This window comes from Lasioglossum baleicum, chromosome 10 (assembly GCF_051020765.1).
Source record: "Lasioglossum baleicum chromosome 10, iyLasBale1, whole genome shotgun sequence".
NCBI classification, from domain to species: Eukaryota; Metazoa; Arthropoda; class Insecta; order Hymenoptera; family Halictidae; genus Lasioglossum; species Lasioglossum baleicum.
The window spans coordinates 17457018-17476781 of NC_134938.1; the positions used below are offsets into that span (position 1 = coordinate 17457018).

Sequence of the window (19764 nt, forward strand, 5' to 3'; positions counted from 1 at the left end):
TTATTAAAAGTTAACTCTAATTATAGACCACGCCGAAACATGGAGGGTTCAATGCCCTAATACAATTCAACCAGTTCTTCAAAATCAGGATCACATACAGATTTTGCACAAATGCGATAATTTTGAAACCAATGCAGGGGGACACTGGATTTGTAACTTTTATAAATATACACATAAATATACAGTGGAAAAAAGATAGAAGATAATAAACAAAAACAATATAAAAAATATGTGAAATCGAAATGAGCTGCAAGTACATAAAGGTGCTTTCCAGTCATGTGCAAAGGCGACACTGTGTAACACAATGTAAGATTCGGTGAAGATAAAATGTAACATTTACACATTTGCCTAGATGTACGCGGCCTGGAAGTCAAATACTTGGCGTGGCCAGGCAAGGTCAAGGTGTCGAAGAATAAGAATTATGTGTAAACCGCAAACTAATGAAAGTATAAACAATGTGTCAAAGCTTTATTTAAATTGATGAATTATCTGAAATCCTGCGAAAGGCAAGGTATTGATGTCGACAAATGATCTCAGAATTATTTAAAAACGCAAAACTGTACTCCTATTGTCAGTTTTAATTAAATTGACAAATTATTTTGACCTCGTCTGGCCACGCCAAGTATTTGACTTCCAGGCCGCGGACATCTAGGCAAATGTCTAAATGTTACATTTTATCTTCACCGAATCTTACATTGTGTTACACAGTGTCGCCTTTGCACATTACTGGAAAGCACCTTTATGTACTTGCAGCTCATTTCGATTTCACATATTTTTTATATTGTTTTTGTTTATTATCTTCTATCTTTTTTCCACTTTCATGTACTTGGCGTAATTTTTTTACTTTTTTGAAGTTTTGATTGGGATCTCTGTTTCCCAGATGTATGCACTTTCCCATCAGGGGAAAACTATTTATTTGGGCATGTGAGCTGGACCTCCTGCATGAACACGTGGTTTCAAGAAGGCAGCAAAAGTCACGTAGGCAAAGCCTCCGTACGTAACAAAATATTTACATATTGAGAATATTAAGAATACTGAGCATATTCAGAATATATTGAGAATATATAGAAATATAGTAAAATGGTGAAATAATGAAATATTGAGAATAATGAAATAGTAAAATATTGAAATGTTAAAACCTTCAAATATTAGAATATTGAGAATGTTAAAAGTATTGAGAATGTAGAAAATGTTGAGAATATTGAGAATGTTGAAAATATTGAGAATATTAAGAATATTGAAAATATTGAGAATATTGAAAATGTTGAAAATATTGTGAATGTTGAAAATATTGAGAATGTTGGAAATATTGAGAATATTGGAAATATTGAGAATATTGGAAATATTGAGAATATTGGAAATATTGAGAATATTGGAAATACTGAGAATATTGAAACAGTAAAATGGCGAAATAGTGAAATATTGAGAATATTGCGAATATTAAAATAGTGAAATATAGTGAATTATTGAAATATTGAAAGAAGACACTATTGAAATGTTAAAATGTTCAAATATTTTAGAATATTGAATTATTAAAATATTACAATATCACAATATTAAAATATTACAATATTACAATTATTATATTATAATATGATTATTTGAGATTGTGTAAAATTAAATTTGCACCGACATTTTACACGTATTGTTCGAAATAACAACTTCATCTATCTACAAGGTGTTCGGTGATAAAAGTTCAGGGTGATAAAAGACGCGGCCTGTCCGAATATAAATGTTTCATTTAACATATTTTTCGTCACAGTGAATAATTTAGAAGATACTAGAGAAAAACAATTTTATGAGAATTTAATTAATTATTTCAATATTTCATTCATTTGGAACGACGTTTTTCTCAATTTTTTTCGAAAACCGTTTGTTCTACGAAAAAATGTAATCAAACATAAAAGATTTTGCTTATCCCGACCTACAAGTTTCATTTAACATATGTTTCGACACAGTCAATAGTTCAGAAGATATCAGAGCATAACAATTTTATGACCATTACATTAATATTATTGCAATATTTCATTCATTTGGTCCGCGGTTTTACTCAATTTTCTCGACAACCGTTAGCTCTACGAAAATAGTAATACACCATAAAAGACGCTGTCTGTCCAGATCTACAAGTTTTATTTAACATATTTTTTAACACAATCAATACTTTATAACAGGCATGCACAGGTGGACGATTTGGGAGCAGGAGCAATCGACCCTGCTCCTAAGCAGGATCGGAGCAGTGACCTTGCTCGGACGTATGGAAGGGCAACCCACCAATTGTAAACGGAGCACGAGAGAAGACGAGTGGGAGGGGCGTGGGGAAGTGGAGAACGCGCCGGGGTGGTCAGACTACAACAACGTAGACGCCGCCCCCACTCTTACACGCTTTCGTGGGCCCAAAGCGCTATTTCATTATTTTGAGAGCGACAGAGCCAGTCCGATGTATACAAAACGCACGAGACAGAGCGAGCGATCAATCAATTGCCATGGTCGGCATAGGTGGCGTAGAAGTACATATACATATAGTATATTTGTAGCAATAGCTGTTCCTACTCCTATAAACGGCGGAAGCCATGCGTGAGTCGAAAAGTGTGCGAGTGTCATCTGCGAGACTAGGGAGCGTAGACTCGTATTCGGTGTAAAGGAGCCCTCGGAAAGGGGCAACTGAATTAAATATATTTGTTCACAGTAAAAATCACAGTAAAAATATGTTGTTTAAATGTTTTTGAATACATTATTTTAATGTCACAGCTAAAAACATATACATATTTCATCATTTGAAGCAACATTTTCCTTTGCCAAAATGACGTCCGCAGCTTTGTTAAGTAGTTATTAACAAAAAACACGGACCAATCAGAACGCAGCTCAAGGAACCTCATTTTATTGAGAATTGGCAAAGGAAAATGTTGCTTCAAATGATGAAATATGTATATGTTTTTAGCTGTGACATTAATATAATGTATTCAAAAACATTTAAACAACATATTTTTACTGTGATTTACTGTGAACAAATATATTTAATTCAGTTGCCCCTTTCCGAGGGCTCCTTTACACCGAATACGAGTCTACGCTCCCTAGTCTCGCGGATGACACTCGCACACTTTTCGACTCACGCGTGGCTTCCGCCGTTTATAGGAGTAGGAACAGCTATTGCTACAAACATACTATATGTATATGTACTTCTACGCCACCTATGCCGACCATGGCAATTGATTGATCGCTCGCTCTGTGTTCAAGATTCGAATTGTGAATTTGCAGGTCGGCACGCCAACCGTCGAGCCCCGTTCGCTCTGCTCTTTTTTCAACCCTGTTTAGAGTCGCGTAGCGATCATGCGTAACCGTAGCACGAGGCTACGGTGTGTTTGTCAGCTCCCATCACCGGCAAATCTTCACTATTCGAATCTTGAACCGTCGTCTTCCCGGATCACGCGATCGATCCGGAACCAATCGCGTGCGACCCCGCCTGCCGTTTCGGCGAATATTTAAAGGTCCTCCCTTGGCGGAGCGAGCCTCTTCCCATCAGTTCTTCGAGTTAAGACAATCGTTCAAGTAACCCAGTCTCATTTTTATCTATGTTGTTTGTTCGCGACGATCACCGCACTTTCTGGAACTATCCATTCGCCAATTCTTTCGAGTCGCAGACGATTCGGTTTGTTCGCGTCGCGATCCGGGATTCTTCCCGCGCCAAGATCTCCGACGAACGCGTGAAGATCTCCGTCCGCGGCGGCCCTTGTCAAGGTTCGCACAAGATCTCCGTCGCGCTCCAAGGCAGACCCTCGCACGCGCAAGAATTCCATAGTTTCGATCCAGTCGGCGACTCCAGTTTGAAATAAAGTGCAGTGTGAACTCCACTCTGAAACTAATCTCTCTCCCTCATTCTCACGATCCTTTTCATTGCCGTCCTCGCGCGCTCATTACTGAGCGGTTCCAGCGTCAGGCGCCTCCGACCGTCGGTCGACGCCGAACACTCTGTCTCGTCCATTTTGTGTACATAGGACTCGCTCTGTCGCTCTCAAAATAGTGAAATAGCGCTTTGGGACCACGAAAGCGTGTGAGAGTGGGGGCGGCGTCTACGTTGTTGTAGTCTGACCACTCCGACGCGTTCTCCACTTCCCCACGCCCCTCCCACTCGTCTTCTCTCGTGCTCTGTTTACAAGTCACGCTTAGTGGGTTCCCCTTCCATACGTCCGATTTGCTCTGAGAGCATACGGGGAGCAACTTGGGAGCACGGGAGCTGCTCTGAGAGCAAAGAGCTGTGCATGCCTGCTTTATAAGATATCAGAGAAAAACAATTTTATGAGCATTTAATTAAATCATATTTATTGCCAGATATATCTATTAAATTTTCTCCGTGTTTCAATAGCATAGTTAACTTGACCTAGATCTTAAAATGGTGTGCAAATGTGCTCGCGATACATTTAGCGGTCTCGTCACAGAACATCCTGTATTATTAAAGTTTATGAACTTTATGAAGCACGCATTATTATAAAAGCTGTGCTGCTAAACAGGTCAGACAACTTTCGCCACTTAGTTGGTGAAATGCTTTTGAATTATGACTTCCCACCTTGCGTTTAGATTTCATCGAGTTTGTCTGGTACTGCGTGAGTTCCCCGATCGATTTTGTCACCCATAATCTCCGGCCCATTAGCGTATAGCATATCACCATCAGTGTCATGGGAATCAGATATGTTACAATTAGAAATATTAGATTGTATCTGGAACAAAAAGCATTCTGCGATCAAGCTGTGATCAGATCAAGCAAATTAACACAGCAAATTAATCCTGTATATGTATATAGGATGAAGCACTAGCTGCTATTGCCACCTGCAATAACTCCGAAAGTATGATATTAGTATGTATTGAGAATATTGAAATAGAAAAATATAAAAATATTGAACTATGAAAATAATGAGAATATTCTACATATATACAGGGTGTCCATTTTATCTGAAGACATTGAAATATCTCGAGAACTATGCATCGGATCAAACAAGTTTATAATAAAAGTTGTTCGTCGCGAAGGGGGACTCCAATGATACCAAATTCGATCCCCCACCCCCACACCCAAGGGGTGGGGGCGGGGAAGATAAAAAAACTTAAATGGAAACCCCCATTTTTCAATGCAGATTTGGATTCTCCAGAAAAAAATACACAAATTTGATTTAGGAGTTTTTGCATTTTGGTTCACAGATGGCGCTGTAATATTGGACAAAAATCAAAATGGAAAAGTCGTTGAAAATTGGGCATATCTCGAGAAATACACATCAGATCAGAAAAATGAAAGTAGACGTATTTGATATTTTTAAGAATGCTATTCAATAAAACACCATAATTGACCCCCCACCCCCACCTCCTGAGGGTGGGAGAGGGAACTATTTCAAAATCTTCAATGGGAAACCCTTTTTTATAGCAAATCTTGGTTCTCCATTGATTTGACATTATTGGTGTAATTTCTTTCACAGATGTCGCTGCAAGCGAAAGCAGTTGGAAAAATTCATTGGTTTGTTTATCAATCCTTAGGAGGTTGGGGTGGGGGTCAATAATGGTGTTTTATTGAATAGCATTCTTAAAAATATCAAATACGTCTACTTTCATTTTTCTGATCTGATGTGTATTTCTCGAGATATGTCCAATTTTCAACGAATTTTTCCATTTTGATTTTTGTCCATTACAGCGCCATCTGTGAACCAAAATGCAAAAACTCCTGGATCAAATTTGTGTATTTTTTTCTGGAGAATCCAAATCTGCAATGCAAAATGGGGGTTTCCATTTAAGTTTTTTATGGGGGTCGTTTTGTGCGGGTGGGGGTCGAGTTTGGTATCATTGGATGTCCCCCTTCGCGACGAACAACTTTCATTACAAACTTGTTTGATCCGATGCATATTTCTCGAGATATTTCAATGTCTTCAGATAAAATGGACACCCTGTACGTACAGGGTGTCCCAAAATTCCTTCAACAGCCGGAAATGGGAGGTTCCTGAGATCATTTGAAGCAACATTTTCCTTTGCCAAAATGTTATCCGCGGCTTCGTTTAGGAGTTATTAACGAAAAACCACGGACTAATCAGAACGCGACCTAGACGCGAGTTGGCACACTCGATCAATAGATAGTTGGCGTGCCGCACAGTGGGACGAATCTATGAAAACCCGCGACATTGACTAAAATTTGAAGTTTGTTATAAGACTTTGGTGGCATATATACTTGCTTTAGTGCATCTTGACGAGCGTCATCCACATATAGCAAATCGAAAAAAAAATTTTTATGTACTTTATAGTCGAAGAAAAAAAAATTCTATATTTTTCTTACGTTTATATTACAATAACCGTGAATGGAAAGAAAAAAAACTTTGACGAATTTTTTTGTTCCACACAAAAAAAAATTTTTCGTTTTTTTTGAAAATTTTTTTTATTTTTTGAAAATGGTCTTTTTTTCATTTTTAAAAGTCCGCCAGGATTTGCCAAAAAACGGGCTTCATGGACTTTTTCCTTTGGTATTATGTGAGAGAAATTCGTTGAGATTACACCCGACCACACCCGACCGCGGTCGGCATTTGGGTTTGAAAAAGTGGCGGGAACCCCCAAATAAGCATTATGTACTGCTTTTAATACTGGCATAACTGACTTCGATCGGGTTTAAATTTGATATGGGTACTTATTGATAGGTACTTAACACTTTACCGACCGGTAGCCTATTTATCGGCTTCTTTTTTAACCTGTATAATAGGTTATTAATACAATCTACGCACGCGGCAGCGCGCGCACCAAGTTACCCTCCCGCCACCTCTAAGCTGCCGAGTAGTTATTCTCGTACGATAGTTTTGCGCTTTTTAGCCATATTGCCACCGCCACTGCCGCTCTCCCCGGTAACCGAGGTTAACCAAAATTTTTATTTGAGCTAGATATAACATCAACTAACTCTCATGTAAAAAGCAACTTTCTACCTAGCCTGGAACCTGAGATGAAAATACCCCAAAAACGCATAATTCTTGGAATATACAGGGTGTCCCAAAATTCGTGTACTTCTTTGAAATGGGAGGTTCCTGAGACCATTCTAAGAGACATTTTCCTTTGCACCAATGTCAACTGCGGCTTTGTTTAGGAGTTATTAACGAAAAACACGGACCAATCAGAGCGCGCCCTGGGCCGCCGCGCCGCGCCGCGCCGGCAAGCGAGTGTCGGTGGTACGCCGTGACATTGCAGCGAACGAGAGTTTCTCGATTATGTGAATGCTCTCCGATTTCAATGAGCTTTGGATATGTGGTTAAGACCATTATTCTGAACAACATTTCCCTTTAGACTATTTGGCGGTTGGCTTTAGTTTACGAGATTATCGTAAAAAAAAGAGAAGAAGCAGAAACTGATTGTATTAAAAACTCACGTATTCAGCCGTAAATCCATTTGCTGCTTCGAAATGTGTGTCTTGAAATTTCTCCACACTCACAATCACTGTTCACATTTGTCAACACATAGTTGTGCATTAATAATAATTGCCATATCCCTTGTACTGCTGCACAAATCACAACAATCAGGTAATGCAATCACTAGACTGCGGATTTCATGCATTTGTAGCAAACATGAGTAGGTGCATTTTAATACAGTAGAGAGATTAAAATAATTTCAAAACACCATAGTATTATTTTCAACTTCTTAAAATGATCACAGTGAGAATCAAATACCTGTCTGGCTCCTGTCCCTTGTAATAGCGGCAGCCAATATTAATTTTGCATAAAGATCCGCAGTCTAGTGATTAGTTTAAATATCAATATCAAAAACACAGCTAATAGCAACCGTTAGCTTTGAATTGACAAGTCTTTGGAGATGTTCTCTCTACCGCGGCTCGAACGACACTGATATTCCGCAAGATTTTTCTAAAGAATTTAGGAAGGACATTTAGAGTGTCGAAATTCGAAATGCACGCTGTAACACGTTTACAAAAACGATGGGACGGTTAGACGAAAAACAGGACACGAGAATGACCTATTCAAGATTTATGGCATTAACATGTTTAGTTTTTCCTGTAGATTGGTACGCAGAGTCGATGGGTGACCATTCGAAAACGTCATCTGTCCTTCTTTTAGAAAGTTTCTTAAGGAAGGTATAGGACAATAGGGATGCTACGCTGACCTGACATTTTTACCCCTTGCTGGGTAAAAGGACGGATGACGTTTTCGAACGCGCGGTTACCCATCGACTCTGGGTACCAATCTGCAGGAAAAACTAAACATGTGTTTGCCGTAAATCTTACAGCGGTCCTTCTCCCGTCCTGTTTTTCGTCTAACCGTCCCGTCGTTTTCGTAAACGTGCTACAGCGTGCATTTCGAATTTCGACACTCTAAATGTCCTTCCTAAATTCTTTAGAAAAATCTTGCGGAATATCAGTGTCGTTCGAGCCGCGGTAGAGAGAACATCTCCAAAGACTTTTCAATTCAAAGCTAACGGTTGCTATTAGCTGTGTTTTTGATAGTGATATTTAAACTAATCACTAGACTGCGTATCTTTATGCAAAATTAATATTGGCTGTCGCTATTACAAGGGACAGGAGCCAGACAGATATTTGATTCTCACTGTGATCATTTTAAGAAGTTGAAAATAATACTATCGTGTTTTGAAATTATTTTAATCTCTCTACTGTATTAAAATGCACCTACTCATGTTTGCTACAAATGCATGAAATCCGCGGTCTAGTGATTGCATTACCTGATTATTGTGATTTGTGCAGCAGTACAAGGGATATGGCAATTATTATTAGTGCATAACTATGTGTTGACAAATGTGAACAGTGATTGTGAGTGTGGAGAAATTTCAAGACACACATTTCGAAGCAGCAAATGGATTTACGGCTGAATACGTGAGTTTTTAATACAATCAGTTTCTGCTTCGTCTCTTTTTTTACGATAATCTCGTAAACTAAAGCCAACCGCCAAATAGTCTAAAGAGAAATGTTGTTCAGAATAATGGTCTTAACCACATATCCAAAGCTCATTGAAATCGGATAGAAGCTAGTAGTACATCGATCCCATGGATTTACAAGTAAAGTTTCTCGCGATAATCTCGTAAACTATAGCCGATCGCCAAAAAGTCTAAACAGAAATGTTGTTCAGAATAATGATCTTGACCACATATCCAAAGCTCATTGAAATCGGAGAGCATTCACATAATCGAGAAACTCTTGCGATGTCACGGCGTACCACCGACACTCGCTTGCCGGCGCGGCGGCCCAGGGCGCGCTCTGATTGGTCCGTGTTTGTCGTTAATAACTCCTAAACAAAGCCGCAGTTGACATTGGTGCAAAGGAAAATGTCTCTTAGAATGGTCTCAGGAACCTCCCATTTCAAGGAAGTACACGAATTTTGGGACACACTGTATAAGTGACCTACTGACAATGTACAACCTAAACAGCGACCACCAAAAAGGTGCGATAGCCTACGCAGACGACTTACTCATATACTACATCGACAACAAACCATCAATTATAAAAACAAAACTACAAGACTTATTCGACAAAATACAAGATTACTTCCACACATGGAAACTAAAAATAAACATCAATAAATGCGAGACGATTCTATTCAGACCATACATATCAATGAAATCCGACGCAAACCAAGACGTACGTACAAACGCAAGACTATTTCACCTACAGGACAGCAAAGACAGAAACATTACAATTCCGCACAAAAAGGTGGTCCGCTATTTAGGGGTACATTTAGATTTTAAGCTGAATTACAACGAACACGTGCACATTCAAATAATAAAAGCACAAAAGGCGTTTGCAGCGGCAAAAAGAATATTCTATTCCAAAGAACTAGACTCAGAGGTGAAACTCCTCTGCTACAAACTTCTAATCAGACCGATACTAACATACGGAACACCCATATGGTTCAACATCAGCGCGAGCACGATGGAAAAGATCCGCTTGCTCGAACGGAAATGCCTAAGAGCATGCCTAAGCGCCTACAGAACGCCCGAATCCAATTTTACCAAATACATCAGTAACCACAACCTCCTCACGAAAGCAAAAATCATCAGAATTGACATCTTTATATTAAAATTAATCAGAAACCACTGGGCATGCACACGACAAATACACAACAATAGCCTTATCTTTAGCTCAACTTATCCCAACCCACTATATTTAGAAAAGACTCGACACACAGGTTACACTCCACCTGAATCGTTCATCTACCTAGACAAAGCAGGACTAATACAAGACAAAGAAGGACTCCCATTAATATACCATTTCAACAGAAAAAACTACGACAAAACAATAACTTACGACAGTAACCTAAACCATAACAACCGTAACATGAGATTCTATTACAACCTAACAAAATTCGACATAGAAGACAGCCACGGAAAAAACACAAAAAAATTCTGGTGGTTAATCCCAGATAACCCAGAAAACTAGATTTAAGTATAAGCTATTAAGTACTCGATTAAGACTAATCATCCCGCAATTTAACTAGTATCGCACTGGAACTAAGGATAAATATAAGATAAGTCACCACAACTTTAAACCAAAGTTAATGAAATTAGCTAAATAGATTTATAAATAGATCACTTATCTGTCTCAGATTACATATACAGATTCTCATATACAAACCCAAAATCTTGCTAACAATTCCTATCCACCCCGCAATCGTATAAACCAAAGAACTACAAGTACAGTTTTTCAAACGTGCCTTTCTGTACTATTAAAAAATTAAGAACGAATAAGCATATCAGCATTAGTATAGACAACAAACCAATAGCATTAAGTGCAATAAAAATTATAACCAGCGAGAAACCGCACGTGCCCGGCCTTCCGGGCCTTTAGTTTAGTACTCTATTATTTTTCCACTATGTTATACTTGTTGTGCGTTTCTAAAGTTTATTGTACCAACCGTGTAGTTCATTGTATTTTATGGCACAATAAACGCTCGTTACAAAAAAAAAAATCAGCTAAAGCGTTGGACTACCAAGCGGTAGACCGAGGTTCGAATCCTGGTCGGGTAAACAGTTTTTTTTCCAACCGTCTACCGCTTTATATCTATATACACTGTCATTAGTTCCGTCCCAGATCACAGAGAGCGCTGAAATACTGGTCACATTTTTAACACGCCAGCTTGGACCCCCTGGGCAGTATCTAAATAAAAAATTATTCAAATAAGTTCTAGATAAAATAACCTGTATCTTTTGCCTTTTATTCGAAGTCGATTGCAGCGCCACAATGTATCTATAACTTCATCTGTCGAATGCTGCGGTTTGGAGAGTTTATTCATCTGTCTCTCCGACGATTTTCTGGTTATCTTCGACTTTTATTTGAGAGTCGAATACAGCGCCACGATGTTGTAACAGACCTACATAACGTAGGCCTGTTACGAACAAACCCCTGTCACACCTCCACCGGTTATACACGACGACGCGTATCTAGTAACGTACCACCGGCCTCCTGTCATAACAACAACACCGCCTGTACCGCACGTACCCCGCACCCAGGCCCGTATTCCAACGGGAATCCAAATCAAATTTCCAAAATACTGTTCAGAAGAAGGTATACGTCACCATCAAAATACCGCACCGCACCACCATCCCTTACCACCAAACCATCCCTATAAAAGCCGTCGCGAACAGACTAGAATCACCTGAGTCTACCAGTAGCCATCCGGGAATCACCTCGTGCGATATTCCAGTGCTCTGAGTATACTACCTGTAATCGTTGTCCACGTCTCCGCCGTTATCGGCATCCTGGTTCCGCTGGTACGAGCCGTGCTCTCGAAACACCCGGTGCGTCACCGGTCTCTTTCGCTAGGCGCATCGCCTCCGAGAGTCGACGAACAAGAAGTGGTGTGTCACCCCTTCGGCTTCGTCGAAGAAACCCTGTCGTCCTGTCCGTCCGCTGGTGCGAGCCGTGCTCCACCTCGAACACCCGGTGCGTCATCGGTCACTTTCGCTAGGCGCGTTGCCTCCGAGAGCCGACGAACAAGAAGTGGTGCGTCACCCTTTGACTTCGTCGGAGAACCTCCTGTCTAGTTATCCTGTACTTCCGCTGGTGCGAGCCGTGCTCCACCTCGAACACCCGGTGCGTCACCGGTCACTGTCGCTAGGCGCGTCGCCTCCGAGAGCCGACGAACAAGAAGTGGTGCGTCACCCTTTGACTTCGTCGGAGAACCTCCTGTCCAGTTATCCTGTACTTCCGCTGGTGCGAGCCGTGCTCCACCTCGAAACACCCGGTGCGTCACCGGTCACTTTCGCTAGGCGCGTCGCCTTCGAGAGCCGACGAACAAGAAGTGGTGCGTCACCCTTTGACTTCGTCGGAGAACCACCTGTCCAGCTATCCTGCCTCTCCGCTGGTGCGAGTTGTACTCCACCTCGAACATACCCGGTGCGTCACCGGTAAATTTCGTGAGACGTGTCGTCCACGAAATAGGCCGAACTAGAAGTGGTGCGTCACCCTTCGACGTCGCCTAAGAACCGCCTAGAAGGTCACCCTCGTGAGACGAGTCGCCCACGAGGCCAGTCGAGCAAGGCAAGGTGCGTCACCTTGACCGAACTTCCTGAACAGACGTCCGGAGGTACTTCGATGATCCGTGCGTCACGGACAGCGAAGGACCACGAAAGCCCAGCCTAGGTAGGGGGATCACGACGATAGTCGTGATCTACATCTACTCCTGTCCATTCTGCATGCGTCCTACACCTCCTCCAGGTTCAGGTAGCACTCTCACGGTCGCACGTTCTAGAACCACGGGCACCGTAGCAATAACATCGCGCACCGTATCCTGAGGTACCGTATCCTGAGGCACCGTATCTTACGCGTCCGAAAGGCAGCGAGCACAATTATATTTGCCCGCAACCGACTCGTCAGTTATTTCACCCGTACCGACTCCGTCCCTCGCGTCGTTACTCCATTTGTCGTTTAGGACCCTGGATCGGCGAGCTGTTCAGCATCAAGGAGCCCGGACGCGAGGAAGCCGAACGACGACGAAACACACCCGTTACAATGTATCTTACGGTTGTATCTGTCGTTAACTTGCTTGCAGAGTTATCCGTCAGATTTTATTCGAAGAAATAGATTCGTAATCATATGGATTATTCGAATCCCCAGATGTCGCGCGAGATTTATCCGTCATCTTTTATTCGTTATTTGAAGCTCGATTTAGCCAGACGATTTATTTGACGCTTGTATTTGTGACGAGTAACTGGAAGAGATGAAATCACATGTATCTTTATTCGATATCTTTATTTGATTTCAAATAACTGAGATCTTGATGCGACGTTGCCACGTCGTAATACATATGTAATGTAATACGTGGAACGTATTTACATTTACAGTGACTTTCATTATTATTCCATATTCGGACACTCTAATAAGGACTATAACAATTGTTTAAACAAATACATTTGTATTATTTAAACGATTGGTTAAACAAACAATTTTTATTATTTAACCAATGTTTAAACAAATAGAGTTTCATTATTTGGACGATTGTTTAAACAAGTACATTTGTATTATTTAAACGATTGTTTAATCAAACAAATTTTTATTATTTAAACACATGTTTGAACAAATAGATTTTCATTATTTGGACGATTGTTTAAACAAATACATTTTATTATTTAAACAGATGTTTAAACAAATAACTGTTTATTATTTAAGCAATTGTTTAAACAAATAAATTTTTATTAAAAATATATATATAAATATTTATATTTTTTTATTTTGTACATACTTATATATATATATATATATATATATATATATATATATATATTTATAACAATATAATAATTTATGTATACTATATCGGGGACCGTACAAATAAGCTTACGCGACAGGTGAGCGACCGTCGCGTTGCATCGCCGTGGGTTTACGTGTAGTGAAGTTAGATTAGCACATGCTTGTGCACGTGTTTGTAATAGAGTATTCCAATTAATAAAAAGCGTGTGTAAGTGATTCGGTAACTTCAGCCACCTGTCACGCGATTGTGTTGGTGAAATTTGTCAATGTCACAGGTAAGTTTTTATTTTATTGATATGATATATAATTTCCATTATTTGTAACAATATGTTGACATTTTCAGGTAACCTGTATATTCCTGATTTCCGATGACTTGGTATTGTGTTGGTGAAACTTGTCACTGTCATTTCAGGTAAGTTTTTATTTTATATTTATTTTCAGACATTGAAACATGACTGACAAAAGGAAAATTCAAAAATATTATTAGGTTGGAGAGAAAATTCTAGCGTATTTTAACTGTAACACTAATCCTACCAACAGCGGTCAAGATGACCAGTTTCAGATTTTTTATTTTACAATTAGAAAAGTAATAATACTGATTTCATAAGAAACAATTGTATAGATATCTTTAGTAGTGCACATATTACAATAGGAGCCGTACAAAGTCTAAATAAAATCAATCTTATCATTTTTATAAGGGAACATGTGTGTACCAGTTACTTTTGAGGCTCGGTAGGTTTAGCGTTAAAGAAAACATTTGATTCAATTTATAAAAATACATGTTTAATATTATTCAATTATATAATTTTCATTATTTGTTACAATATGTTGTCATTTCTCAGATAACCTGTCAATTCCTGTTTTCCCATGACTCGCTAGTTAACATGTGTTTTTGATTTACAAGCAAAATTACCTGTTTATTTAAAATACGACATAGTTTTCCCTCCAACCTAATATATTCATGCTAAAAATCTTCCCGTTTATTGGACAATGCTTTTCACCAAGAAATTCTAATTTTTAGATGCAGCGAAGATATCCAAAACATTAGTTCATCAGAAAGAAAATAGTGTTTCCATACAGATGTGGCTTACATTAGCGGAGGACCATGGAAAGAAACAAAACACTTTCAAGAGATTTTTAATAATAAAATTTAAAATTTATATTTTATAATTATATAAATAAATATATTGTTATAAATATACATATACATATACATAGATAAGTATATTGTTACAAATATATTGTTATGTATTACTGTATACCAGGGATGGGCATTTTTGCCTCAATTGAGGCAAGACTATCCCCACCACAGCGCCCACTGCCTCCCACCAGCTCCACCGTTTCCATGGAAAAAGAACGCGCTTCGCCCGTAGCGAGCAGTGCGCATGTCTCGCGAAGACTACGCGCATCGCGGCCTATGCGACGAAGGCGCGCGTTGCATGGAAGAGAGGTTGATGGGAGAAGCAGGCGTTTGAGGGGCCCCACCCGTGCCCATCCCTGCTGTATACATATATTAGTGTTATACGTATATGCGCGATTGTATTGTATTATACTATGTACCTAAGGTGTTTGTAATAAATGAAATTTTGATTCAATTTAAATTTTAAATTAAAATTAAATTTAAATATCCTATAAACGTCCTGTAAATGTCTTGTTAACACTTTACCTACCGGAAGCCTATTAATAGGATTTTCAATCATTGTGCTGTACCAAAAGAAAGCATAGAAATTTTCTTTTACATTGGAATCTTAAATGAAAGTATTATGATAGATGACGATATTGTGGGTGACTTGTTAGTTCTCAATAAAAATTGCTGTTGCCATTGAAGGTTCCATTAAAAAGTGTTTAGCCATATATCATAGATTTCTTAAAATTATGCAATAATCACCGGTTGGTAATGTGTTAACGTTCTGAATATGTCCAGCCGTACATCCAAATAACGTCTGTATGTCCCCAAATACGTTAAACGATTGTTTATAAACACTTAAATTTTTATTTGATCAAATGTGTAAACCAATAATATTTTATTACTTAAACGATTGTTAAAACAAATAAATATTTATTATTTAAACAATTTTCGTCATGTACAACAAACAAATATAAACAATTATCATGTTATTTGACGACAAAATATTGTTTTAAATATTACTGACAAATAAACCGAATTACTTTATTAATAACATATTATTTCTTTCTTTTACCAATTCCTTCCCTTACTTATGACTTATATGTATTTAGTTAAATGCATCTATATGGTGTGAGGTACAAAATTAAATATTGACAATACTTCACAACTTTGACAATATTTCGTACATAACCGTGGTAACGTTCAAAAATAAGAAATTTTAGGAGCCTACAAGCTCCCCTTGTTCTATGAGCTCCACAGTTTTTAAACCGTTCATTTGTACATTTAGTATTACGATTTGGCAACGTCGCATCAAGATGTATTTGAAATCAAATAAAAATAACGAATAAAGATACATGTGATTTCATCTCTGAGAAATACTCGTCACGAATGAAAAAATTGAATAAATCATCTTGCTACGTCGAGCTTCGAATAAATCTGAAGGTTAAGATGAAATCGTCCCATTGAAATCTCACAGATACATTTCCAATAGCCAAAATCTGACGGATACAACCGCAAGATACATGGTGGCGTTGCTTCGACTCTCAAATAATTGTGAAAGATAAACTGAAAATTCTCACGCTGTATCTTACGGATAGTGCCTCTTGAATAACTTCTCGCCGCTAGAGGCGTTGAATACGCATACGCAGTTACTTCGAGCTCAGATAACCTACAGATGTCAAATGAAATTTTTTGGAGAGTATCTTACAGATAAACTGTGTCGAATATGTATTTCAGGAAAATAACTACAGATAAAAGATAACTTTCATTTATCTTTTATTTGAAAATTTTAGATAAATTTTTGCCCATCTCTGGCCGAAACGCCGCGCCGACATCTACGCCGAACCGTCCCGCCGTAGGTCCGCCCCTCGCCTCAGGAACGATGGAAATACATCCGCTGAATGCGAAAAGCGGGACATCGGAGGTATACATATAATTATCGTTTCTCCACAGTAGGAGAAAAGGTCATATCCTGGTCATAACCTGGGCTCTCACTCGCTCTCTCTCTCTCTCTCTCCCGCTCTCTTTCTTTGAAAAATACACACTGTCACGGCGCTCAATTTTTAGTTCCCCTTCGGACGGCAACCCGCTTCTCAATTTTCGGTTCCCCTGCAGAAGGCAACCCGCTCGGCGTTTTAGGGCCTCAGAAACCACAAAACTATTTTATATAATAGATAGAAAGAAAGATATTGAAATATTGAGAATATTGAAATACTATATATTCAGCATATACTGAGAATATTGAAATATTAAAATATTGAAACTGTGAAATAATGAAATAGTGACATGGTATTGAAATATCGAAATAGTAAAATAGTGAAATATCGTGCCAGTGAAATGTGAAAATATTGAAATGTTAAAATGTTCAAATATTGAGGATATCGAAATATTTAAATATTGTTGCAATGAAATATTGAAATGTTCAAATATTAAAATATCGAAATATTGGGAATAATGAGAGTATTGAGAATATGGAGAGAGAGAGAGAGATATATATTGAGAATATTGAAATATTAAAGATCATCGCAATCTGAGAGGAGGACCCTAATCGACAAGTTCTTAAATCAAATCAAGTCAGAATAAGTAAATTCTAAACTCCAATTCTGAATTGAGTAAGTTTACGTGTTATTTGAGCTTGAATAGGAACACGTGTGCATTAGGGTGGACCTTAGTTATACTTGGTGAAAATTATTTTGTCGAATTTTTTTCGGGACACCCCTTAGAATTGTGACACTTGACGAAAAATAAGGTGTGCAAAATTTGAAATCGGTCGGATAACGGAAAATTTTTTAATTTTGTAACTCGACTTTCTCCACTGTAGTATATCATTAGTATATATTTTTATATATCGTTGAATTTGTCTTTTTACGCACTATAATAATGTAGAAACAAAATGTAGCATTAATTTAAAAAAAAATTCGTGACCTTGAAATCTCAAAAATTGACTTTTCAAACAAAATTTTTTTGCATTATATTTAATTTAATAAACAATACAACTTTTGTCTAAGAAATTTTTTTATATTTTTATAAATAGCGAAAATATTTAGACATTATACATATGCTTATACATAATATTAATATTTATTATTAATTATTAATTTACAACATTATTAATATATGTATAAAAAGAATGTACCTCTGGCAAGACTTATTTCGTATTGCATTCGTCTTGATTCTTCTTGCTCCTTTCGAAATGCTATTTTTTTTTCTCTTTGCTGTAGTACGTGATCCCCTACAATCATTGAGCCAGGTTGTCCCTTCTTTCTTTGATTTTGTAGAAATAATTTATCTTCTTCTGTGGTCATCAATTGTAATCCATCAGCGTGTGCAATATGGAATAGATCATCTAATATATCACGAAAATCTTGTTCTCCCTTTTCTTGGAGTCGACTTCGGTGTGTGGAACTTTTTTGTACTGCCCTCCATTCACCATGCAACGAGTTTAATTTTGTAACGTTATGTTGCGTTTTTTGGTAGGGATTCGTGCTTTTTCCCAAGTGACCTCAACTTCCTTCACAACTAAAGAAGCACTCTCACGTACATTTAATTTTCCCTTGCGTATGTTATAACACAAAACTTTTAACGCTTGTCCAATAGATGGTAATTTAGCACCAATAATTTGATCTAGATCATGATCCAGTAGAAATAACTTTTCTCCTCTAGTTTGCATCTTTCACGTGAATTTTCACTTTCCGTTTTCTACAGCTAACGTGACGGCACTCGGTAAAAAACTGGAGAAGTCGTGTTCGAAACTAGGCAAAAATTGTACTGAACTGTCTCGGGTATTAACGCAAGGAAGGTTCCTCTCATGGATGAGAAGTGAAGCCTGTTGTGTTGAGAGGTGTGTATCACCAATTGTCATGAGCCCCGACGAAGCCTTGATTGATTAGTTAAACTTAGGCTTTTCCAATCACGACATCCTTAATTGTTTAATTCCCCTTCCCATAGTTCCGAAGGAGAGTTTACCCGAGGAAGGAGTAGTGCGATACCTGTCTCGAGCAATAAAACGTCTAGGTATCTCAAAATTCAATGACCGATTTGCGCGGAATTGCGAAGAGCATGGAACTCTTTCCGCGTCGGAGCATGTAATTTCGTTCGCTACCGATACGGATTAGAAAAGTGTGCTAAGTGTTCAGCAATTGTGTGAAATTGTGTGAAAGGTGTTCCACCAGAGTAATAAGAGTAATAAGCAAATGGATTTACGGCTGAATAAGTGAGTTTTTAATTCGATACATTTCTGCTTCTCTCGTTCGGGTAAAGTTGCCGATGATGTGGGTCCTCACCGATTTCGACTACACTGAAATATGTTATAAATTCGATGTTTTAAATATCTTTTTCCTTTGAAACAAAGCTCAACGAAATCGAATAGGAAATAGTACATCGATCGATTTACAATTACAAGCTTATACAATAATATCGTAAACTAAAGCCGATCGACAGAAACTGTACAGAGTAATGTTGTTCAGAATCATGGTTTTGACAACATATCCAAAGCTCATTGAAATCGGATAGGAAATAGTACATCGATCGCGCGATTTACAATTACAAGTTTTTACAATAATATCGTAAACTAAAGCCGATGGACAGAAACTGTGAAGGGAAATGTTGTTCAGAATCATGGTCTTGACAACATATCCAAAGCTCGTCGAAATCGGAGAAGATTCACATCATCGAAAAACTCTTGTTCGTTGCGGCATCGCGGCGCACAGTGGTCTGATTGTGAGAGCGGCAGAAAACGGCAAAAACCCTAGGAAAGCTTTATTTCGGGGAAAATCTCGACAAAAAATGTTTGTAACCGTTCTTGATCACGAAAAATAATAAATACATTAAAAAATAAGTAATAAATTTTACAATTAAATTGAATATAAAATAAATTTAAAATGAAATATAATTCAATTTAAATTAAAGATAATAAAAAATGATT

The 19764-nt window shown here is 38.2% G+C and overlaps 1 protein-coding gene across 7 annotated transcripts in view; it reads right to left on the reverse strand.

Moving 5' to 3' along the window:
- LOC143213172 (tachykinin-like peptides receptor 86C) overlaps window positions 1–19764 on the reverse strand; it is a 181162-nt gene that overhangs the window by 21902 nt on the left and 139496 nt on the right. For all 7 annotated transcript variants that reach the window (XM_076432788.1, XM_076432790.1, XM_076432787.1 and 4 more), the window contains one exon: window positions 4562–4712. In XM_076432788.1, coding sequence (XP_076288903.1) covers window positions 4562–4712 — 151 coding nt within the window. The remainder of the gene's footprint in view (window positions 1–4561; window positions 4713–19764) is intronic.